Source organism: Rhinatrema bivittatum, chromosome 5 (assembly GCF_901001135.1).
Source record: "Rhinatrema bivittatum chromosome 5, aRhiBiv1.1, whole genome shotgun sequence".
NCBI lineage: Eukaryota > Metazoa > Chordata > Amphibia > Gymnophiona > Rhinatrematidae > Rhinatrema > Rhinatrema bivittatum.
Genome location: NC_042619.1, coordinates 353,154,055 through 353,180,217, shown reverse-complemented (window position 1 = coordinate 353,180,217; position 26,163 = coordinate 353,154,055). Strand labels below are relative to the sequence as shown.

The 26,163-nt window shown below is 42.1% G+C and overlaps 1 protein-coding gene across 5 annotated transcripts in view; it reads left to right on the top strand.

Moving 5' to 3' along the window:
- TMCO3 (transmembrane and coiled-coil domains 3) overlaps nucleotides 1-26,163 on the top strand; it is a 71,729-nt gene that overhangs the window by 33,333 nt on the left and 12,233 nt on the right. For 3 of the 5 annotated variants that reach the window (XM_029604635.1, XM_029604634.1, XM_029604636.1), the window contains 5 exons: nucleotides 27-119; nucleotides 10,962-11,148; nucleotides 12,901-13,018; nucleotides 14,446-14,641; nucleotides 25,743-25,893. In XM_029604635.1, coding sequence (XP_029460495.1) covers nucleotides 27-119; nucleotides 10,962-11,148; nucleotides 12,901-13,018; nucleotides 14,446-14,641; nucleotides 25,743-25,893 — 745 coding nt within the window. The remainder of the gene's footprint in view (nucleotides 1-26; nucleotides 120-10,961; nucleotides 11,149-12,900; nucleotides 13,019-14,445; nucleotides 14,642-25,742; nucleotides 25,894-26,163) is intronic. The other 2 variants (XR_003857151.1, XM_029604637.1) reach the window with 1 other exon arrangement.

Genomic DNA, 26,163 nt, shown 5'->3' with positions numbered 1-26,163 from the left:
TTTAACCTTTTTTTCTTATTTTGCAGTCTATTGTGCAGGTGGAGACTCTTGGCGAGTTTGGGGTGTTCTTCACCTTATTTCTGGTTGGCCTGGAGTTTTCCCCAGAGAGGCTGAGAAAGGTAGTGGAGAACGGTTTCGGTATTTAGTCTGCTTTGCCTGTCTCGTTAGGATAATGAGGTACAATCTCATTGCTAGCTGGAGAGGAGTAAAAGTAACGTCAGCACATTTGTTTATCAAATGCGCTAGGCTTTCTATGGATCATAGGTAGGGATATTCTTCTTTTAGGTTGCAACTGATAAACAAGGATAAAACATTCCCAATGCAAAAAAAAAAATTTGCATAAATACCACAAAACACCACTGCCCTTAGTATTCTCTGAGCCAGCATCTTGCTTGCCTTCGATCCCTCATTCTTTTTTTTACCTTTTCTGTCCTGATGATACCTCAGCCCCCTTCTCTCCCCCAACTTTTCTCTCTCCCTTCCCTTTAACCCCCTTACTCGCACTCATTCACGCCCTCCCTGCCACATTCCCCCCTCTGACTTCCCCCCCCCAACATCAGTCCTTTTACTCTGATCCCTCACTCGCCTCCTTCACCCCCCCCCCCCCCAATTCACCTTCATTTCACCTCAGTGAGAGAAGCCTCATTGGTGGCAGGTGTAGGGGGTGACGTTAGTTCCTTTCCATGTGTTTTGCTGGCGCCGCTGCAACCACCTCACTCCCCATGAAAGAATCTGAGAATCACAGTCTTTACGGGGCCTCGAGCCCTCTTCCTCCTCTGCAGTCGGCGGTGCCTGATGATGTCATTCAGGTGCCGACGGCCAAGGAGGAGACAGAAGGTCTGAGTCGCTGCTGCAAGACCCATGATCCTGTGACTTTTGGAGTCGTGGAGGGTCAGTGGGGGGGTATCATGGCGGGGCAGCAGTGGCGGAGGCTGCCGGTGGAGGATAGCGCCAGAGAGGCGTCTCCCAGAGTGCCCCCATCCCATTCCAGTGCGGCACCATTTGGGCGCTCCCCATTCCGACGCCTGTGGTGCCATTTGTCCGGCTAACAGGGTCATTCATCAGAATGCGTTATGGCGATAATGCCCGCGATAACGCATTAACACCATAACGCATTTGATAGTTATGTTACCGCATGGCGCGAATGCATATTTTTTTTGAAGGGGCGGGATCGGGGAGGGGTTTTGGTAGGATTAATGAGAATGAGGGGCGCTATTGCACGTTTTTAATGCCTGAAATAATTACACCTTTTTTTTCTCCTGGCGTTATGCTGTGCGACATGCCCGAAATGGCAATAATGCAATTTGCGATAAAGATTGCAAATTGCATTTTGGCCATTTCTGGGCTTGGGGAGAGAGAGAGAGAGAGCGCCTCTGGGGGAGGCCTTCACAGTATTCGACTATTTATATCGCTATAGGAGGGCCAGCTAATAACTGGAGGTGAGGTTTTTGGTGGTGGTTTTGGGGGCCAGTTTGACATGCAGAGTGAGACATAGGCACAGCACAGTACACCTCCGTGAAGATTTGACGTCATTTGGAGTGAGGAAAGTGTCACGAAGATGAGATTTCTACCATGTTCTCTCACCCTAGCTTGATGCTAGCATTTTGATGAATCTGGTGGTAAGTTAGCACATGCTCACCAGACCAATGGCTTTGTATCCAGTTAAAAAATGTTCTGGCTAGTTTGGGAGTGAGACAGGCTGTTCAGGGGTATAGCCAGCTGTCTGAGTAAGTTAGGCCGATTTGCAGCGTGAGCCGGCTAATATAGCCGGATAACTTTAGACTGCCAAGGAGGAGTCCTAGTTAGCTGGGTAAACGATTCTGGCTAATCTTGACATAGAGGAAGGTATATTTAGTTCCTTCAAAAGTGGTGTGAGATGAGATTGAAGGACCTAAATATACGTACACTGGAGGAGAGGAGAGAGTAGGGTGATATGATACAAACTTTGAAATACCTGAAAAGTATTAATAATGCACAGGAATCCAAAAAAACTTTTTTGATGGAAAAAAAAAAACTGTAGAACAACGTGCTCTTAATATGAAGCTCCAAAGTGTTGAGTCAGGACCAATGTCAAGGAGTATTTTTTCACGGAAAAGGCGATGGAGGCATGGCGTGCCTTCCCAGAGGGAGGTAGTGAGGATAAAGACGGTATTTGAATTCAAAAGGGCGTGGGATAAACACAGAGGATTCATAGTGGGTAAATGATGGAGACAAAGAGAAGTGAAACCTGTATTGACTGGTAGAGCCTGCCCAGAGCAACAGTTACCCTAAGAATAGAATAAAATAAATTAAATTAAAAAAAAAAAACAAACAACCCCAAAAAGATTGCTGGGCCGACTGGATGGACTGCTTGGGTCTGCTGACATTTACTATGTTACTATGAAGTTCATTCAGTTGTGCAGGCGTGCTGCTGACTGACCCTTCAAAGTCTTCTGGATAAAATGATCCGGCTAGCTTTTCTAGCTGGCCATCAACCTCAATATGGACCTCATAATAATTTCCATATTTTTTTTTTGAAGAGATACAGTTATTTTGAAAGGAGTTACATGCTTAAAAATAACCTATATCGTAGCAATTTTCAAAAGCCCATTTATGCGTGTAAAACCCAGTGACGCATCAGCACAGCGCAGTTATTGGAGGTGGCATTGTTGGTGCCTACCCTTTCTTTTCTCTCTCATAGGGGCCGATGGCTTTGTGTGCGCCTGTATTCGCGTTTGTATGCGCAAAGCCCTATAACGGGGATTTTGTGCGCGGGGGGGAGAAAAGCCTGTACGAACGCGCTTCGGGACCCGTGGCTTTTCCTGCACAAATGCATGCAAAGGAGGCGATTAGCTGATCAAAGGCAATGCAGGGAGCCAGGCTAATGCTAGTGCGGGTTTTTTACCGCCATGGTCAGGGCACGAGTTAAGCAGCCGAGCATCCTGAAAACCACCTAGCCGAGTGCCTGTCTCGGCGTCCGAGTGGCCAGCTTTTCTGGGCACCCAATTGTATAGATTCACGACCAAGTAAGCGCCTAGCCCAGCACCTGAGCGGCAAGGTTAGTTAGGCGCCGTTCTGGATGCCAGAGCATCCATATTCGCTCCCGGCTGAGTGCCTTTGTTGGCACCCGAGCTTCCAGATAGGTGCTCATTTGGGCACCAATCTCGCTGCTTTGCCAGTGTGAATTAGCGCCCATGAAAATATTTACCATGTTTTCTGCAGCACGGTTATTTGAAATGTTAAAAATACTTTCCAGGGTCATGCTTTCACTTCACAGGGAGACCCATTTGCTCACTCGCTTTTATGTGTGGATCACTGGCGTGGGTTTTGAGCGCGGATGTGGCTGCTTATTACGTAGGTCCTTACCGCGCTTAGATAGTCGCGCATTTTTTCGTATGTGCACAGATTTCTGCATGCAGATCATTTGCATAATTTGGGGTTTGTTTGGGGGTTTTTTTTTACATTCCGCAGAAGCGGCAGCTTCAGCTACGCACGGTGATCAAAACCGGCGCTTGCAACTAGCTCCTGTTTTGCCGTGGATCTTATTACATTGGCCCCCTAAAGATAGAAAACACCAAGCAGTAACCATTCAGTTGATCCGGTTCAATTCTTTTATGAAAAATGATTGGACTCGGTGGTGTAACACTGTGATAAGGAACGGCAAATTCCATACCTGGCCAAGGTTAGAAGAAACCTGACTCATCGTTGCCAGACCCAGGTGCTCCATGGGAGGAACCCGTGCTAGGTTCGATGCCAGATAATCAGTGGGCATTAATAATGATGGGTTTTGCAGGTTTTTGCAACAGAAAAAAAAATAGGTAAATCACTGAAAGATGAAGCAAAAAATATCACAAAATAAAATCCAAAAAACACGTACCGGTATTATGAAAGTCAAAAATAAAAATCTAGAAAATGTATCTGACACACACACCCAAAAATATGTGGAAATGCCAGAAACTCTTAACATCAAGAAGTGCAGACACAGCTTGTTCGTTTAGCACTTTCCCATATAATCACCGGTCTCAGTGACTATATCTGTTATTCCTGGGGGAGTTCTGCACAAAAAATTTAAAACTCTATGTGCTTTATATTGGTCAAAATAAACAGTATACATGATAGTCTAAGTAATTCATTTAAAATGTAATAGAGAGAAAACAATTATTACTTAAAGATGCAGCGTTTTAAATATTTTGAGAATTTCCCTAGATGTTCATTGTAAGATTCTCTTCCACCCTCTCTCCCTACTCACTTTGCCCTCTCAGGCCCCAAATCCTCCATCTGCCACTACCTCTTCCCTCCCTCTCTAAGCACAACCCCTTCCATTCTATGTCTGCTCCCAGAGTTTGACCCCTCTCTAAGTACTGGGCTCCCTCTGTCCCTCCCTCCCTCTCTCTCTCTCTCACACACACACACACACGCTCTCTCTCTCTAGTGCACAAACACCCCCCTCATACAGGCGCGCTCTCTCTCGCACACACACATCCCCCTCATACAGGCTCCCCCTCTCTCTCTCTCTCTCTGATGCATGCACACACACACTCGTACATGCTCCCACTCTTGCACACACATCCACACAGGCTTCCTTTCTCTCTTACGCATACACCCTCACACAGGCTACCTATGTATCTCTCTCTTTCTCTCTCTCTCTCTCACATTCCTGCACATTAGCTCCGGCTCTTGCTCACACCCCCTCTATACAGTCAGACTCTCTCTCTCATGCTGTCTTTCTCATACACACAACCCTTAACTCAGGCTCCCTCTCTCACAAACAAACAAGCACCCTCACATACACACACAATTCCTTTTTCACACACACCAGCTCCCAATCTCTCACACGTATACATACTCCTTCATAATCTCCTCATATAGGATCCCTCTCTCTGGCACCCACACTCATGCACCCTCACGAATGCTCTCTTTCTCACCCCCCAGGCTCGCAATCTTACACACACACACTCACACACTCTCTCTCTCACCAGGGCCTACTCCATCCTTGCCGCGAGCAGGACGCCCTCCGTTCGCGGCATGCCTGGGCCTGCTTCGTCTTCGCTGTGAACAGGACGGACTCCGCTTGCAGTATGCCAGGGCCTACCAAATTCAGTGCAGAATCTGCGCAGCTGCACAGGAGGGAAACCCTGCGCTCTGCAGTAGCGTGGAATTCCTCCAAGACTAATCTATATCTGTATCTATCTATCAATCTAATATAGTGCTTCATGTGCCAAAAAACCCCCAACATATTAATTTGTGCTTCAAATCATGTTACTGAAACATCCAAAAGTCCTTAGATTTGTGAAGAATGTCTTCAACTATCCAGTAGTAGGCTATGCCAATTCCCAAAGCAAAGAACGTCAAGCAGCTTTGTCTGAATTATCAAGAAGGCTCCTCACTCAGTAGTAAAAATGTTGCAAGCAGTAATTTGTTATGGGTTTGATAGTTGCTTGGTTTTGATTGTAAATATTACTATCCCTATCATAAGGCTTGGGGGTATCCTGCATGGAGCGCAGAACCTACCATAAGAAGTTTGTTGGGCAGACTGGATGGGGCCATCTGGTCCTTTTCTGCCGTTATTACTGTGTTACTATGTATATTGCTATATTACTATGTATGTTACTGTGAGGTGCAAAGGTCAGATACAGTTTGCATTTTGAAAATGGTCGGCCTCAGTAATGGGTTTTCAGTAATGCTGGCCAGAACAGCTCCTAGTGTATAATCTTCAAAAAATGAGGCACATCAATAAATTATAAAAATTGCATTAATATAATCTAGAGCTATGGCTCAAATCTCAACCCACTCTTACTGGGAAGGAATAAAGTCAGTATATGGTGAATTTTAAAAGCCCAGCACGCACATCAAGCGGGGGATGTGCGAATGTCGTGGCTCACGTGCACCGATCGTATTTTAAAAAGCGCCCAGATACGGGCGTAAATACTGTGGCGCGCACATCTAAAAAATATTTCCAGAAAGGGGGACAGGGTGTGCTCTGGATGGGATGTGCCAAGATATGTGCACATCCCATCCAGAGCACACCCTGTCCAGAGCACACCCTGGGAATGGCGGGGCCGTGTGCCCCTCTTAAAATTCAGTGACGTGCATGATAGAAGTGGGATTTGCATGCCCATGCTCACTCCCACTTAAAACCTGGTGGACATGTGTGTATGTATGTGGGTGGCCAGGCTATTTTATAATATGCGCGCATATACACGCTCAAGTTATAAAATAACTGGGTGCAGGCCAACACCCATGTGCCAGTGTGTTCCTGTGCGCTGGTTTGAAAGTTACCGACCCTATCTGTATTGGCACATGAAGAAAAGTACCCTGTTCTGAGATATAACCATCACTGGGCTGTGACACCCAAGATTTATTGTAGATTTCCTGTTCAGAAATGGCCTGGCCTGACCCTTCTTAGATCAAACCCCAAAATTATATGGTCTTTTTTTTTTGATCCAGCTATATATAATCCTAAATTTCCAGATAAAGTTACAGATATTTGTACCAAGAAGGTTCAGGTTCTTCTTATTGTTGTCTAGAATAGCAAATCAAAAAATTGGTTGAGTTTAGATGCAATTGTAAGTCAGTTGAAAAGATCATGGAACAAATAGATGAACATCAAGGGCCTAAAGAACCAGAAGGTTAACGATGAAGGATTTTTCTTGATACTCCACAGCCTTCTCCCTCGGCAATTAAGCAGAAACATCCTTCGGCACAGTTCTCTCATCAGAGCCAAGACACGGATAAGACTTTGTGCAGGCACCATTCATCCTCCAAGTTTCAAAGCAGGAATCGGAATACTTAGTGTCAAAGCAGGAACACAGCAATGTTTGGCCATCCCCACTTGCCCTCAGATGCTGCAGCTCACTCCGTGGCAAGGACTCTGTCACGTTACCTCCTTTTTAGTCTCCCTTAGGTGCATGGCGCACACTGAATGTTAAGGACCCTGTGGTGGGAAACCAGGAGCAGTACTGGAAGATGGCGTGGGTGTGGGCTGGGGATTTAAACCCCAGCCACGCTTCCAGCCAGTGCCTCCTGAAGTATCTGCAGTGCATGTTGTTCTGTGTTCTTGCGGGCCCTGCCGGGTCTCCTGCCTTGCTTCCAGCCTTGTTCTACCCTGCTCCTGCCTTCCCTTCTTGCCATGCCCTGTTCCAGTCCTCCATTCCCAGTGTTCTGCCTTGTTCCAGTTACGTCTGTGTCTTGTCAGTCTCTGGCTGACTTCCGGTTTTGACCTTGGCTTCTGACTACTCTTCTGGATCTTCGCCTGCCCCAACATCTGCCTGGATCTTGATGCTACTTGTTCGCTGCCCACCCGTCCTTCTACCCGATTTCATCCAACCACTTCTTATAGGTCAATCACTTAACCTCTCCGATCCCTGTAACGTGTGGGGAATGGGGCCAGTATAGGTGAAGCTCTAGACCTAGTCCTAGTAAGAGCATGTCCACTTGCTGTTGGAGTGGGTTTACTGTGTTTGCCTGCTAGGCTCCATCAACTACGCTACAGGTGAGACACTCTTTGGTGCTGAAAAATTCTCAGTGCTTTCCACCAGCCAGGATATCGTACAGTCATCTCAGCGTTGTCTTTTCTTGAAACAGAAGCATCAAAACAAGGCTAATCCTCTCCAAACTTAACAGTTTTGGTTCCTGGTTCTGACAGTTCATCCACTATAATCCCCCACTTTTGAAAATTACTCTGTTATAAAAAGTTGTGGATAGAATTTGTAAAAAATAATATGCCAGGTCTCCCCTATTGGAATAAGTAGCAACCAAAATAGAACGTCAATTTATTGTTCCTCCCAAGTAAACAGTATATATCACAATGTAAATCCTAGAACTCCAGTAGGGATAGAATGACATCAGAAGAGCCTTCCATAGTATTATTTAATTCACAGGAAGATTCTGAACCTTTATGTATGTCCCTGATATTTCAGTCAGATGAAGACTCAATAGGCTTCATCTTAACTTCCTAGATGTACGTTGCCTCCTGAAAAAACTTCTTATTCTACTTTTCTTCAAAAGATGGTCAAAGAAATTCCTTTCACTTTTTACATCAAAATGGAGCCTGGAAAGGGCATTTTTGGCTTATTGATGATTATTCAACCTCCAAAACACATTGTAGCAGTACCAATACAAGAATTTCAGATGATAATGTGGCACACACCTTTGACAACATTGCCAGTATCAAGAAAACTGGCTATCAAATATAAAGTTCAACCTTTTCCGGAATATATGAAGACCCAACTTCCTGATCAAGTCAGTAGTGGTGGAATCATCTTTTAAAAAGGCAAAAAAAATTTAAAAATACATTTCAGTGCTCCTCATGGTAAGGATTCGGCTTTGTTAGCACAGCAAAAAGATATTCCAATTGGCCATGTTAACTGATAGAATTAGCTGCTCATCAACTATACATGGCACACCACATGCATTCTTGTCTACAGAAGCTTCAAGATGTAATGCAACATCTTCTGTCAGCTGTAAAACAGTATTTCTTACCTTCGCTAGAAGAAGCAGAAGAATGTGGTAAATACCTCATTACATCTACATCAGGCATATGACATCTTCCAGAACTTCAGCAATAGCTATCCAGGGCCAGAAGACTAGTTGGTTTAGAGCTTTGGGATTCTTACAAGATGTAAGTGAAAAGCTGGCTGACGTTTCATGTTCAGGAGACAGTCTTTTTGGTGAGAAATTAAACAAAACAGTAGATTTTATTAAAAATCATTGCGCTACTCTTCTTAGCAGAAGCAGCAGCAGTGGAGCAATCTTCTGCTTCTAGAAAGTCCGCAATCTCGTTACTATAAAAGTCAGTTCTTCTAATCAAGAAGATATCAGTCTTATCCTTTCCAGTGTTTTTGCCCTCTGTCACAGCAGCAACAGCAGCAGCCCCAACAATGTGTCAAAGCGCAAATCAAATCTTTGTAGCTCTCCCATTCTAGACCTAACCTAAATTTTTGATTACACTTTTACACAAAATCCCCAGTTAGATTTGAAGAGTCTTTCAGTGGGAGGAAGACGCCAACACATTTTTCATGCATGGTCTTTGATAACATCAGATCATTGGGTACTAAAGATTGTTCAGCAGGGATTCTAATTACATTTCACATCTTTTCCCCCAGATTCCTCCAAAGTGTTGCCACCTTTCATCTGACTAATTAGCACTTTTCTGAGAAGAACTATTAGCTCTTCTCTCGGCCATTGCAGAAGAACTGGTTCCAGTTCAGGAAAGGAACATAGGATTCTGCTACAAGTATTTCCTAATCCCAGAGAGGACTGGAAGATTGCATCCCATCAGACTTCAGAAATTAAAGAAGCATGTGAAAAAGAAAAAGTTCAAGATGAACTCTTTAACTGTCATCCTCCCTCTGTTAGTTACAAATGAATGCATTACTGGTTATCCATCGTAGATCTCAAGGGTGTTTAAACTCATGTTCCCATTCACAAACATTACGAGACGTTTTTGGGATCTGCAGTCATCACTATTGGTGTTGTGTCCTCCCAATTCAGCCTTTCAGCAGCTCTTGTGGTCTTTATAACATGCTTGCTGTGATTGCAGCTCATTAGAGGCTGCTAATGTCTGTTTTTACTTATCTGAATGACTGACTTATATTAGGCCAGACCATTCTATAGGCTTGTTCCTCCATGCTTTCTACGATGACAGCTCTTCAATGCCTAGGGTTTATCATCAATTTCCAAAAATACAATATCGAGCTGTCCTATGTCATCAATGTTATGAGTCCATTTAGACAAAATGTAAGAGAGAGCTTTTAGTTCTCAAAGCAAAAATGATGTCCATTTCATATTGAAACTGTTGATATATATGCTAACAGTAGTCCATGTCATACTCTTTGCATGTCTTGCCATGATACCAGTTCAATGGAACCAGCATTTTCAAGCACTTTCTCACAGGGTGCACATACACCGCTCTCTCTCATCAATGCTCTAACATATAGTAGTTAAACCCTTTCAAAATTCTCAGAGGTCCTTATTTTTACCAGTCTTAATTTCACGAAACAGTAACTACAGATGCCTCTAATCAAGGTTGGGGAGCTCATTTCAGTAGACCATCTTCTCATGGAACACAGTACCCAAAAGAGAAACTTCTCAACATAGATCACCTACATCTCAGAGCTATGTTCAGGACGCTCAAAAGTTTTCAGTCCATGGATAAAGAGCAAGATAGTCTTAATCTAAATGGACAACAAACTGGCAATGTATTACAATGCCTTGTAAAAATCTTTACATCCTTCTATGTTTTTCACATTCGCGTGTCCAAATAATTCAGGTGTTCTCCGTAGACAGCAGGACAAAACACACAATCCATCCCTCCTCCTCTTAGAGTTGAAGGTTAGCTTGCTACAAAGACTGAGGAGACTTGTGTGGCAACAGCTAAGCAGGAATGTCCATGCACGCTCAGAAAAACCTTCTGTGGTTTTCTGAGCTCTTGAGAGAGCTTTTCCATCTTGGCGCCGTCAAATGATGTCATCTATTTTTGTGACTGATTGGTCCTGCTCTCTACGGAGGTGAGCAACTTTGCTTTCTCCCAAATTCTGGGATGACGTTAGTCTATTCTCTGGTTCAGATAACTTTGACTTCTCCGTGGCATGACCAGACTTACCTGGAAAACTTGACCAGATAATGCTGAATATCGGCATTGTCCAGATAAGTGTGTCCCACCTTAGAACACCCCTGGAACTCCTCTGACTGACTTATCCAGAGAGCAATTTAGCTGGATAAGGTAAAGCTAGTGAAAATGCTGAGAAATTCCATTTTTTGTCCAGCTAAGTCCTGAACTTAGCCCAACAACCATCTGGATATGACCCTAATTGGTTTATAGATCCTCTGTCTCAGAATTATGATTTGTATAAAAATATGTATCTAGCCATATTTAAAAGTGGTGATATCATGCAAAACCAAAGTATCTAGGGAGTGATGATTTTCATGTAACACATTGCACGTTATTAAGCAGCTTTCCGTGACTGTTTCTTTGTCTTCAGGTATGGAAGGTATCTGTGCAAGGACCTTGCTTCATGACAGTCCTAATGATTGCTTTTGGCTTGCTGTGGGGACACTTGCTGCGAATTAGACCCACTCAGAGCGTCTTCATTTCAACCTGTTTGTCCTTGTCTAGCACGCCTCTTGTATCTCGATTCCTTGCAGGCGGTGCTCGAGGAGAGAGAGATGGTAAGTGCCCCCAGTTCAGCCATCCCTTCTTTCACATCTGCACAACTGATATTCAGCATACACAAAAATTGTTCTCGGTTTGACCACGCAGATCCTTGTGAAAATGTCCACTATAAGCCTTGGCCCCTTTAGGAATGTTTGGGATCAAGCTCTGTTTTACAGGTAGACGTGGACTGCTCGTTTTGGGCCTTAAAACTGCTGCAGAAACACCAGATCCAAGTTAGAACCTTTGTGGTTTGGATGCTTGGGTCCAAAATGGAAGAAAATCGGTGACCAGTAACAAAAGATAAAAACTGATTTGGCCAGCAATATTGATCAGTCCGGTGACCAAGCGACTACTCAGCTGAAAATAGATTCCATCCAGTTTGAGCCATGTTATAACTGCTTGATCTTTTTTTTTTCCTGTAGAAAGAAGCTGATCTGAAAACATACCCTTGTTAAAGTAACCTAGATAACATTTTTAAACTAAACAGGGAACAAAGTGAGGATTTTGTATGCCCATCTTCTCAAGATGGTAAAATACAAATGAAAAAAAACAAACCAAACCTCAGACTGTTCTGGTGAAGATCTTATAAGTAGTTGCACCCACATCCTCCACCACTTGTCCCAAAACCCTCACCCAAAAACTGCAGATACAAGAGAAGTTGGATTTAATTTCCACCACTTGGTTAGTGGGTATATTTAGCAGTTGCCAGCGTTTGCACATACTCCGCTTCTGAAACGGGTGAGGGCGCCCACAGTTTCCAACCCCCACGCACGAACGGATGCACGTAAGTGTTTTCGTAGGCGAGAAGATGCGCGCACACATCAGCCACCTTTATAAAATATCTGCCTCTGCGCATAAACTGAGGGTTGCTATTTGCACGTAAAATGCGTGCGCTTGGTTTTATAAAACAGGTATGCAAGCTGTGCGGCTCACTGCATAAAAAAATTGTGCATGCACTGAAACACGTGTTACTCTCAGGCTGGAGATGCACGGTGTTTTATGAACTGAGGGGCTCCCGCTGCACAGTTTATGAAATACAGGTGTAACTTTAAGTGCACCTTCTTGTGTGTGTGTGTACATGCTGAGTTAGGTTGAAAATGACCCAGAAAATTTGTGACTAAAAAGTACCCACAGGCTTTACACTTCTGTGCTGTTTGAAAATTGACCTTTAAAATATGGGGCGGTTTGAGTGGACAGTTTTTCTGGGAGTCTGCGAACAAAAAGTGAATATCATCTGTCACATGGCGCTACTGGGTCTGCTGATTCAGTGAGCTCAGGAAGCCTTACCCCTTGCGTGTTCTTCTAGGGTTGCTGTGATTTGCAGCTTTTCAGCCCTGTTAATGTTTTTTATGCTTTGTTTTCACATGCTGTCTTCTGTTCGCTGTGGCAACTCATCTAGTTGCACGTGTCCTCGTTCACATTTTCACCTCTACACGCCTCAGTGGGTAGCAGTGACTGGAGAGGGAGATTTACTACTGTCTGATCTGTATCGGTGATGGCGGCCTTATAATCAGATGGAGCTGCAGAGCATTTCGACCTTGTCCTAACTCGCAGCTCGGCACGTCCATTATTCCTCCTCTTGTTGCTTGAGACTTATTTGAGCATGAGGACAGTGCCGGAGAGGATGGAAGGGATTCTCTCATCTGTTTTTGTGTTGTTTTTAGTTTTAAATTACAGCAGAATTGATAGCTATAGGTATAATGGCATAGTAGCGTTTCTTCCATTTTTGTCCGCCTTGGGTTAAATTTGTACCACTTTGTCCGTAGGCGACATGGAGTACAGCAGTGTACTGCTTGGCATGCTAGTAATGCAGGATGTCCAGCTCAGCTTATTTATAGCTGTCATGCCAACGTTAATTCAAGCAGGAGGAAACACTTACTCCAGGTAAATGTGTTGTATGGGTCGTAAGCTGGTTTATTATTGATCATGTACCCTTGTGGGAAATGAGCGTCTATTGTAACTTTAAGCACTAAACCACATGTTAATATTTTATTTTTTAGTATAGCCTGTGGATATTATTTTAGAATAGAGTCTTACATTAAAAATTCTTACCATATACAACTTTCTTAATTATCTCCAACTTAATAGCACTGGTGCAGTGGAGGAGGGGGGATATGTGGTAATGTGTGTGTGTGTGTATATATATATATATATATATATATATATATATATATATATATGTGTGTGTGTGTGTATATATAGCAGTTACAACGTAGGGGAAATAAATATAGATACAAATCCACAATATAAATTCACACATTTTCCTTTTATTGAAACATTTCTTAAGAATTGCATGATAATTTATATTGGGGCTTAATCATTAGTTTTGTGGATTTGTGTGTATATATATAATTGTATTGTATAATAGTCTTTCAGTCTAAATACTTTTGGAATGCTTAAAATCACAAAGGTATGGAAGTTGGAGTAGTTAAATATCTCTGCTTTAATCTGGATCCTAGAAAATCTATTCTGGTGCCCATGTACTAAGATGCTTTAAAATTGGCTATTAATGCCCATATTAAAACTGTTTCCTCGCAGGAAACCTTTTACTAAAGAATATTAAACCCGGTGTTCTGCAAATGATAACATCAGTGTCTTAGCAGCAGTAACACAGGTGCTTATACTGCTGCTTCTAAGGTGTTGCCGTTAGCTTCAGGGGTTAACACAATGACCATTGTAGGTCACAATCATCCATTCCTTGAGTGAGAAAAATAGCTCTCCCATCCGCCTGATGCAAAAGAAGATCTCCTCGAGCTGACAGCCACATGAAATTAGCGGGCACCATTTTATGTGGTGGAGTCGGCAGGGAAAAGTCATGACTGCTCTCTTTTCTACCCTTCAGCTTTTGCACAGCTGCCAGTGCTGGAGTGGAGAGGGTCCATTTGGTTGGTGTAGGGTGACCACCTCCTGCATCAGATGTGTGAAGAGCACCGCCTTTTGCATTGGGCAGCTGGGGGGGGGTGAAGAGTTGGGGTTGATTTCGGCCCACAAATGGCCTTATGTTAGCCTCCAGTAGCTGACACAAAAACCTTTTGTGTTAGCGAGTGGGTTAATGCAGATTGCATAGCTTAACATGATGTATATTAACATATTTTAATGTTAATGAGATGCTTGGCATGTATTTACATGTGAGAGAGCTCATTATTTTGATTGTGTCATGCTCCATAAATGGTGCATTAATGTTAACGCTCTAGTACATTGTCCCCCTCAGTTGTTTGTTCTGTTATAGGGCTGGCTAATTTGGGATTTATTTTTTATGGCTTAGAGAGCTGTTGGTATGCAGTATTTAATTTCTTCTTTTTACATTGCAGTTTCATTCTGGAAACGTTAAGAATATTGGCATTGATTGGCCAAATTCTTTCCTCGTTGGCTGCAGCTTTCCTGCTGTGTCTTGTTATAAAGACTTATCTCATTGGACCATATTATCGCAAGCTACACACAGAGAGCAAGGGGAATAAGGAAATCCTGGTCTTAGGACTCTCCGCCTTTGTCTTTCTTATGTTAACGGTAATAGTCTCTTCTGCATTGCAGTATCGTCTACATGCTCCGTATTTAACTTGCTTTCATTTTATCAAAGTTTTTTTTCCTAAGAGAAGCAGCTCTTGGTCATAGACTTTAGAGCTTTGTAGTTTGAGTTAGAGGGCATTTACAGCCTTGCAGAGCAGTTCAACATAACCAGATAAAAGGTGAATGGCTTGGCTGAGTGTACCTGCAGCTCCCTCATTCTACCCTAAGGAGCCCAGTTCAGGTTTCTTGCCCGGACTTTAAGGCAGAACACCAAAGGGATTCTGAGAACCCAGGCCTGGAAAGCTTGAGGAGGCACAGGGAGCTGGTAGGACCTCCTGGTATATCTGTACAGAGTGGCCCGGATTTTAAAACGGCCCGGCCACGCGAGTAAGTCCCGAGGCTTCGGAAAAGGGGCGGGGTCAGAGACTCCCGGCACAGGGGCCATTTTGCCGCTGTGCCGGGGGATCGCACGCCGGCACACGCAACCTGCACCTGCCCGGAGGCAGGCGCAAAAGGTAAGATAAAGGTCAGGGAGGGGGCGGGAGGGTTATGGGAAGGGGAAAGGAAATTAGTTTAGGGTGTTGGGAACGGAGGAAGAGGCCACGGGCATCGGCACCCGCCAGTTGCACTAATGCGCACGCCGACCCCCGATTTTATGCGCGCGCAGGTCTGAAAATCTACCCCGGTATGTTTACCTGAGATTTGTGCCTGACACAAGGTGAGCCACTATTTTGTTTCGGTAAGTATGAAGTACTGTGAATAAATACTTGAACCAGAACCGGATAGTAAAGTCTCGTTGTGATCCCGAGCTATTCCCGAGGCCACGGCAGGCCTGAATATGCTGCAGGCTAATACATAGTGCTGTTTTAAAACTGTGAGAGGGGTGGCAGTGTTAGTCTGTAATAGAAAAAAATGGCACAGAAGCTGGTAGCACCTCATAGACCAGGGGTCCCCTAATCTGGTCATAGAGGCTTGCAAACCAGTTTGGTTTTCAGGATTTCCACAGTGAATATACATGAGATCTATTTGCATGGGCTGCCTGCATTATATGCAGATGTGCCTCGTGCATGTTTATTGTGGATATCCTGAAAACCCAACTGCGCTGTGACCCCTTGAGAACTGGATTTATTGAGGCATAAGCTTTCAAGCACAGGAGTCCTGTTCGTTAGATATAAATAGTACTGTTAATTCCTGCACACCCTTTGAGGAAGTTTAAAAATACATTATATATATATATATATATAAAATTTAATGTTTAATAGTGAGTAACAGCAAACATGAGGACTCTTGAAAAATAATTTTTCATAAGAATTTATTGTTGCTTCAGTTTTTGGGTTGTCTTCATGTTCTTACTTATAGAGGGAAATCTACTTTTTAGTAAATGTTTTATTATACCTTCTAAAAATGAAAACACTGAAATAATAATGTTATTTTATTAAAAAAATGTTGCTAGCCTGCACATGCCAACGATAGTGACGGTTTACCGTAATAAAATATGCACAAACATATTTAAAATAACCAAACCGCAAGAATTAACAATACATTTAGGGGCGGATTTTCAGAGCCCTGCTCGCGTAAATCCGCCCAAAACCAGGCAGATTTAGGCGAGCAGGGCCCTGCGCGCCGGGAAGCCTATTTTACATAGGCTTCCCGGCGCGCGCAGAGCCCCGGGACTCGCGTAAGTCCCGGGGTTTTCGGAGGGGGCGTGTCGGGGGCGGGCCCGAACCGCGTGGCGTTTTCGGGGCGTGTCGGGAGCGTTCCGGGGGCGGGCTCGGGGGCGTGGCTACGGCCCGGGGCGGCCCGGGGGCGTGGCCACGCCCTCTGGACCCGCCCCCAGGTTGCGTCCCGGCGCGCAGGAGGCCCGCTGACGTGCGGGGATTTACGCCTCCCTCTGGGAGGCGTAAATCCCCCGACAAAGGTAAGGGGGGGTTTAGACAGGGCCGGGCGGGTGGGTTAGGTAGGGGAAGGGAGGGGAAGGTGAGGGGAGGGCAAAGGAAAGTTCCCTCCGAGGCCGCTCCGATTTCGGAGCGGCCTCGGAGGGAATGGGGGTAGGCTGCGCGGCTTGGCGCGCGCCGGCTATACAAAATCCATAGCCTTGCGTGCGCCGATCCAGGTTTTTAGCAGATACGCGCGGCTCCGCGCGTATCTACTAAAATCCAGCGTACTTTTGTTTGCGCCTGGAGCGCAAACAAAAGTAGGCTATTCGCGCTCCTTTTAAAATCCGCCCCAAAATGACAAGAAAAGGGGACTTTTGTTTAAAGCAGAATGGCTTCTTAGTTGTGGGAAAGTTTTTTTTTTAAATTGAAAGTAAAAGAATAAAGGAGAAATCAAGTTCAAAATGTGTTCTCCCCCCCCCTAAGTCTGTAGGTTGGCATAGGCCTAAGCCATCATAGGGAGTTGCCTGTGACAGTTGAGAGAGAAGGAATAAGGTTCACTAAAGGATGAAACAGCTTTAACTGGATGGAAAATTTTTTTTCTTCTTCTTTTCTTTCCCATAAGTTAAAAAATGGCAGAAGGGAAGCTTTTTTGATCCTTATATTCTTTTTAGCCTCTGCACATTTAAGCTTTAATGATACTGCTGCTTTTAAGGGTTTCTGTTCAACATGCGCAGTTCCTGAACTGAACTGTTTATTTAAAATTTGTTTCACCTATAATAAAATGTGCTAAGTGAATTGCAGCATTAAAAGATTACCAATAACAAGAATATACATTAAAACAAATACCCACACATTTGTCAATTTATACAATACTAATGACTGTCTGACTTTGCTTCTGTTCCCTGCTACCCTGAGAGAGCTAGCTAAATACGACCAACAGCTTCTTTAAACCAAAACCTTTTATTTATTTTTATTTATTTAAAATCTTTTCTATACCGTCGCTAAGTTATATACCATCACAACGGTTTACATGTAGGCACGTATTTAATGTAGATAAAAGCGCACTATAGTACATTCTAACAGGTGCCGTCAAAGGTTCGGTTACAATAAATCATTAGACAAAATAGTTTTTAGAGAAGTGGGTCATGACCGAGTGTACTGAAGGTACTTTTACGGGTAAATTTATCATACATAGTGTTATCAATATGCTAGTTGTGATGTGGGGTTCATAGACTACTCTACTGTTTCGTCCTAAGTACTGTGTGCTTACGGAATTTTGCAACTTCATCATTAAGGCCCAAAGGCTCTGGCAGGGCAATATAATAAAAGGTTCTTCGTCTAGTTTTGGTCAGGCATACCATCCGGCCTGTAGGAAGGGCTAAAAGCATTTCATTGGCGAATCACAGTGATCAAGACTGTATATAAAAGTATAAAAAATCAGAAAGATAAGGGCCCTGTACTTTCAGTGCCTTAAAAACCAAAGCTAATAACTTAAATTGCGCCCATGGGGAGATAGGAAGCTGGTATAATTCTCGCACGAGTGGACGTACGTGATCCCGTCGCCGACTACACAAAATCAGGCGCGCTGCGGAATTTTGCAGCACTTGGAGTGCCTTAAGGTGAGACCCAGGGACTCCTGCAAAAACTGAAGGTCAGTACTCGGGGTGGTAAGTAAAAAGGTCTGAACAATGGTGCAAAAATCAGAAGCACTTAAGACTGTTTCCAAATGATGTGACATACACAGCTTATAATAACTTGTATGAACAATATGTTGCATTTGTCGCTTAAAAGACAAACTGCTATCGAAGAGAGAACATATTTATTTAATTTCTATACCACATATCCAGAAGTCTAAGTGGTTTACTTATTTATACATGCATAATGTCATTTAAAACATTAAGTTTGACATTAAAATAGATTAAAACACTTTTCAAAGAAAAATTACCCTTAAAAATGTAACCTAAATTCTTAAGTGTATCTTTTTAAAATCTAATAAAAGCAACAGAAAAAGAAATACCACTTACATTTTGGCTTGCTAAATAGTCATCCTTCCTTGGAAAACAAAGAGCCTCGGATTTAAAATTAACTGATTACAACACATCCATGTATTAACCACTGCTAGACTGCTGGAAACTTCTTGTAAAACTGACAACCAGTTGCCTGTCACAGGAACGAGCAGCTGAATATCATCTGCATAAATTCTAAATATGGGGACCCAATCTTCCAATAAGGAACAAAGAGGTCTTGAATATGTTAAAAAGAACAGCAGATAAAACAAAACATATCCCTGTGGACTCCCTAACTTGGTAGAATACCAGTCTGAAGAGGAGTTGTTAAAACATACCTGTTGCATCCTGGCTTCAAGTATGATTGAAACCACTCATATACTTTGCCTCCCACCTAATTTCCAGTCACTCTAAGAGAAAGCTGATGATAGATCGAGAGGATAGCAACTACTGTATTGCTAGCATCCAGTCTTGCAATAAAAAGTTAGAAACTGACGAAAGCAAAGTCTCCATACTATGATTCACTCTGAATTCGCATTGAAATGGATGTAGGATCTTTCTTTTCTTTAGAAAATCATTAAATTGAGAATAAATGACCTCCTCCAATAATTTGCCCAGAGTGGACAAACTGGAGATAGGATGATAACTAGCTGGACTCTCCGAAGGGAAAGCATCAGATGTACGAGGGCTTTTTTTTAAATCATCCGGGATTCTCCCTTATAATGAGAGATACCAAAACTCAATCTTAAGCAAATACAAAATAGAAAAAAGACAGAGATCTAAAGGACAAAATGTTCTTTAATTTATCCATTAGAGATTCATCTTCAGTATTACCTACATATTTAAAATCTTCTTAAGTCAAGCAGTCTACCAGACCAGTTGACCCTGAAGAAACTGGAAATAACAGTGCACGAAGATAATGATCTGTTGTCAGGATTCATTGCTAGACTGAGTATTATTTTTGCCAGCGGCTTGCCTTGCTAATATTGTCACATAATTCTGAGGACTGAACACCAAATTAGGTTGAGAGGCCCTAAAATTTTCAAGTAGGGGTTTGATAGATGCAAATAGTGACTGAGGATGATTAAGTGAGGCCTGTAGATGCTCTGAGAAATAATTTTGTCTAAGGCACTCAAAGATCTGTACTCAAGCCTAGCAGATTAAAAAAAAAAAGTCTGACGGGATTCAGCTGATAGATGTTTATGCCAAAATCTCTCTGCTTTACACATAAGAACATGCCAACTGGGTCAGACCAAGGGTCCATCAAGCCCAGCATCCTATTTCCAACAGAGGCCAGACCAGTTCACAAAAACCTGGCAAGTACCCAAAAACTAAGTCTATCCCATGCTACTGATGCCGGTAATAGCAGTGGTTATTTTCTAAGTCAACTTAATTAATAGCAGGTAATGGACTTCTCCTTTTCTTAACGGCTAACTCAAAATTGAATCAAGGGACCCTAGGATGGGTCCATTTTATCTGTCTACATCTGGTTGGGACAACCTCCTGCTTTATCAAAGACGAGACATGCAGAAAAGTGATAAATAACTGATCTACATATTAAAAATTCATTTGGTGCCTAGCATCTTCCAACTTACTTTTGAATAATCTGGGTCAATAAGACTAAGTACAAGCTTCTCACCAGGAGCTACAATTATCTGTTTTTTCCTCTTAGAAGACCAAAATGATTGGACCAAGGAACAGGCTGAATCGAAACGTCACTAAACTTACTGACTTCTGCCAAAGATCCTATAAGAATTTGGTTTAATATATGCCATCCCCTATATGTTGGAGAAACAAACAGTTGCTTAAAAAACAGGGCATTTAACATGGAATTGCATTGCAGCAGCTTCTGTTGAGGTACATATAAGATACGTGATGGTCGATAAACGTATCTGACTAACTTGATTGGAATATTCGGGAGTGTGGCCGCTCCATGGAATATGCCCAGTTATCTGATGATTAGCTGGATATCTTTATCCAACTAACAGTAGATCTGATCAATAGCAGGTCTAACTTATTTGCTTAGCTTAGCCAATAAGGCTGGATATTGACACTTGTCTGGCTAAACTAGCTGGAGAAGTAGCTTTGCCTTATAATGACCCTGACTGGCCCCCTACCCCGCCCCCTTTCACTTTTTGGCTAGATAAATAGTTGTCTGGCTGAGTGGCGGCCACTAAACCCGATCTGAATATTGAAACCGTGCCTCTTAGGTGGATAAATCTGAACATATTCGACTTGAGTGGTGTTGAATATCAACCTTACTGCTTTCATAGAATAAAAATTGATTCCCCAAGTTCTGCCTCTTAGAGAGAACCAGCTGTTTGGACGTCATCTTTCAAAATGATTTTTCTGTTGTATTTCTACAGCAAAACTCTTGAAAATTGAAACCAGCTTTATTTTTAAAGTTAAATTGTATCAAGTTTTCCCATAATAAAAATCCATACCTGTTTTCAGTGACTTCCTAGAACCAGCCTGAGCCGCCCCCCCCCACACACACACAATTGTCAGAGGAAAATATCTAAAGGATGACTAATTCTGCTAAGAGATTTTCTATTCCACCATTGGTAAAAAAACATCTTACTAAATCTGACCTCTTGGTTTTACCAGCAAACAATTGCTGCTTGCTGATTTTGTTAACATGGTGTTGACCTGTGATTTTTCCTCCTCTAATTTTAGCAATGTTTATTTTGTTCCATTCATCTCAAATTAATCCAATATGGAAGGTCTGCATTCTCTCATTCCCATCTTACAAAATTAGTCTCCGCCCTTAAGACACTGGCACACACTCAGAACATAATAAATATGGGCATGGAATGCTGATTGCGTAGGGGAGGAGGCCTGGCTTACTTCTAACGAGGATAAAGTGCAGTGCTCCAGTTAGATTCCCAGTTGTTTCCCTCAGTTCACCTGCTGCTTTTATTAGGAAAGTCCTATGATATTACAGCCTCATGCTTTGGGCAGTGTGTAAACTTGCTTGTTCTTTTTATTAAGAAAAGCATAGAAGCCAGTCAGGAATGAGAGCCCCGAGCTCTAAGATGTAGTAGAAGGGATCGTGAGTGCAGCGGGAGCTATGCTGAATAGACAGAAATCTATACTATGGATTCATTTTGAACATTTTGCATACAGCTATGGGCACTGACGTCTCAAGTACATTTTTCTTTCTGTCGTTGCTTTAGACTAACTAGGCTACTTGCCCTTCTGATGATATGGCCTTCACCGTTCATGTAGAACATTTTTCTTTGTGGCTTTTAAGAAAAAGTATCCGCCAAGAGATTGATCTCGAATGAAAAAAAGATTGAACCCAATACAGCGTGAGGGTAAATTTCAAACAGCCCGCGTAGGCTAAAACCTGTGGCTGCTTTTTTACCCACAGACCGTAGCTAGAAGTGTCAAAGTGGATTTAAACTCCTAAATCCGTTTTAGAAGGTCCATATTCAAAAGCCATTTAAATGGATAACATAGTAGTTATCTTTACTTCTCCCCAATACTTTTAAAAAAAAAATTTCCCAAAGAGAACTTACTGATTCCTTTCAGCCACCAATAAGGTGATCCTCTCCTCTCAGTGCTCCCTCTGGATTTTGGGTTACTGAGATTTTCCCTTACAATATATTTTGTGCTTCTAAGGTTAATTAGTACAAAACATTCCTTTTGGAGATTTAAACTTCAGTTAGTCAGCCTGAGTGACTAACAAGTGTTGGTACCTATTCAAACCAAATCACGCTACCTTAACACCTTTCCAAGTTGAGTAATTGAACTTTTCAACTTTTTTACTTAGGTATACACTGCTCCTAGCTTATTTCTAGCGTCTGGCTACTTTTCTTTTTTCGCAACACACTGACTTGTTTATTAACTGCTTTACTGACTATTTAAAAAAAAAAAAAACCCACTAACTTCTGAGCACTTTTCCATGCAACTGGAAGCTCTTCAGTGCAGCATTTTCTTTCTATCAGAAAAGATGGACAATCAAGAAAGTTGCAGGTGCTGGAATGCTGATAGAGTCTATTCTCCAACAAAATGAAAGAAGATTCTCAAAGAGTGCTTTACGCCCTCTCCAACTCTCACAAAATGCTGCAGCACGGCTTCTTTCCAATTATATAAGACCACATCTCCCCAGCCCTTTTTCACCTATACTGGCTTCCAATCACATGGTGTATTCAATACAAAACCCTAACAATAATACACAATCTTAATTATAATAACCACAATTCATGGCTATCTGCTACTTTACATTTTTACACCCCTTGTAGAAACCCTCAGGTCTAAAAATCAACTTCTACAAATCCCATCACCAAAGTCGACCAGGCTGAACATGACACAAGAGCGTGCCTTCTCCATTGCAGGCCTAATTTTATGGAATACCTTACCTCCCAGCCTTAGATTACTCTTCAACACTAAAGAATTCGAGAAGGCACTGAAACACCATCTCTTCAGACTAGCTTTCCCAGATCTTTGTGGTGTCTACCTCCCAAGACTAGTCTCTTATTTATATATTTTATTATAATTAGTTTTTGTCATATTATTTTTAATTAGTTTTTATATTTTGATTTACATTTAACAATCATATATGTTCCTTTGTAACCCGGCCCGAACATTGGAGGGTGCAGGATATAAATACTTTATACATGATCTGGAAAATTTGCAGATTATACAAAATTATTCAGAGTAATTAAATCACAAGCGGATTGTGATAAATTGCAGGAGGACCCTGTGAGACTGGAAAATTGGGCATCCAAATAGCAGATGAAATTTAATGTGGATAAGTGCAAGGTGTTACATATAGGGAAAAATAACCCATGCTATAATTACACAATGTTAGGTTCCATATTAGGTGCTACCACCCAAGAAAGAGATCTAGGCGTCATAGTAGATAATAGTTTGAAATTGTCGGCTCAGTTTGCTGTGGCAGTCAAAAAAGCAAACAGAATATTAGGAATTATTAGGAAGGGAATGGTGAATAAAATGGAAAATGTCATAATGCCTCTGTATCTCTCTATGGTGAGACCGCACTTTGAATACTGTGTACAATTCTGGTTGCCGCATCTCAAAAAAGATATAGTTCTGATGGAGAAGGTACAGAGAAGGGCAACCAAAATGATAAAGGGAATGGAACAGCTCCCTTATGAGGAAAGGCTGAAGAGGTTAGGACTGTTCAGCTTGGAGAAGAGATGGCTGAGGGGGGATATGATAGAGGTGTTTAAAATCATGAGAGGTCTAGAACGGGTAAATGTGAATCGGTTATTTACTCTTTCAGGTAATAGAAGGACTATCGGGCACTCCATGGAATTAGCATCTAGCACATTTAAAACTAATTGGAGAAAGTTCTTTTTCACAGTGCACAATTAAACTCCGGAATTTGTTGCCAGAGGACGTGGTTAGTGCAGTTCATGTAGCTGGGTTTAAAAAAGGTTTGGATAAGTTCTTGGAGAAGGCCATTACCTGCTATTAATCAAGTTGTCTTAGAAAATAGTCACTGCTATTACTAGCATCAATAGCAGGGGATCTACTTAGTGTTTGGGTACTTGCCAGGTAGTTGTAGCCTGGATTGGCCACTGTTGGAAACAGGATGCTGGGTTTGATGGACCTTTGGTGTGATCCAGTATGGCAATTTCTTATGTTCTTATGTCACATCTTAAGTTGATATTCTCTGCTCACTTACTTCAGCTAGGTTTGATGACTGTTCCAAATCTTTCCTTTGCTTCATCAAAAGAAGAGTGCAGTTTCCCAAGTCTGTTTTCCAAAACAAGAGAGGTTGTTTTAGTAATCTCCTGGATCAACTCGTCTTTAAACTTCAAGAGTGATTTTACTTAAACTGCTGCCATTTTTAGATCTGTATTGCGAGCTTTCTCTCTTGCAGGATGTAGAGTTTGAGTGGTCATCGTCAAAATGCCAGGAGCAAAACAAAATCCTGCAACAGTCCCACTACACTTATTCCACACAGTGCAAAGTAAAACCATCAACTAAGAGAGAGAAAAAAAAAACTATGTATGCTTAAAACTAAGGGGAGAAATGTAGGCCTCTATAGAGTCTTCCAGCACATGACTTCTCAGCTAGAAAGCCTCACCGGAATTCCCATGTCATTTCTAACCACACTCCTGCTTCCTGATTACATGGTAAATCACTATGCAGAGTCAAGGATTTTCCACCATATAGAAGAATTTTTATGTGGTCAGGAAACCTGCCTTTAGGGAGAATACAAGCCAATTAGATTATTATTATTATTATTTCTATACTGCTATCACTTGTATGCAGCACTTTACAGACACACATAATAAACTGTTCCTGCTTCTTGAAGCTTACAGTCTAATAATCTGCATGCATTATTCCAAAGCTAGAAATCTTTCAGAAGATAGTATAAGATGAGGCAGCCTCAGAAAAATTAGAAAATATTTTGGGGTCAGTATTCACATCTGGCTGTTTGAAGTAACTTAGCTGGATATAATTTATTCAGCTAAGGTACAAGGTATGTATCCGTGGTTAGCCTTATAAGTTATAACTGGCTAAGTTTAGACCTCCTCGGAGGCTTGTCTAACTTAGCCACATAACTTATGCACCTGACTGAATATAGGTAGTTAGCCACATAACTTGCATGGCTAACTCGTTCCTTCCGATGCATCCACTACATACTCACAAGTTATGCAGCTATCTTTTTAGCCATATAAATGACTTATGTGGCGGCCACTGAACGTGGGAGTATATGCATCAGCTGCTACTTAACTGCATAAGCTATACTTAAGTGGCCAAATAGAGCTGAATGCGCTTTGAATATTGATCTCTTTATAATTACTTTAAAAATTATAAATGGTGTAATCAAGCTAGTTGCTGGAATTCAGGAGGATAGTGGTGATGAGACATGGCAGAGACGGAACTCTTGAGTACACAATGGAAATGTATAAGAAGCAAAACACGAGTAGAGTGAGAAAATGGGGTATTTTGAGGAGGGGAGAAAGGAAGAGAGTAGCAGCATGGGAGAGAGAGGGATGGGGACAGGTGGTCAGAAGAAGAAAGAGCAACTGTTGCCATAGTTAGAATGATTCTTGGGTCAATGTCTATGAGGATGACAGGTTGAACTAAAGCCAGGTTCTGGACTTGAACCTGCTAAGGCTTGTTCAACTGTCTTCAAAAACCTGCAAAGAGCCACCTGACCCAGAATGAAGTGGTTTTTTTGTATTGCTAATTGACTCCAGAGAAGAGTATTTAAGGGGCTTTCTTGTCTGACAGATCACCGAGCTGCTGGATGTGTCAATGGAATTAGGATGCTTCTTAGCTGGAGCACTCATCTCTTCACAGGGTCATATGGTTACTGAAGAAATCATGTCCTGTATTGAACCAATACGAGATTTTCTTGCTATTATTTTCTTTGCTTCTATAGGTAAGAATTTTTCTGTAGCTTTTATTGATATTATTTTGTATTTTATGATTTTATGTACCTGTTATGTTATTTTTACTTTGTAAACTGTTGTGATTGACTACAGAACAACAGTATATAAATAAATATATGTATAAGTCTTCCAGTCTTCACCAGAACTCAAGGTGGCATATAGTGATAAATATAAAACATAAAAATAGTCATAAATATAATAAACATCAAATAATAAAACCAGTGATCATAACCAATAGTAAGAATGAATGGAAAATAAAA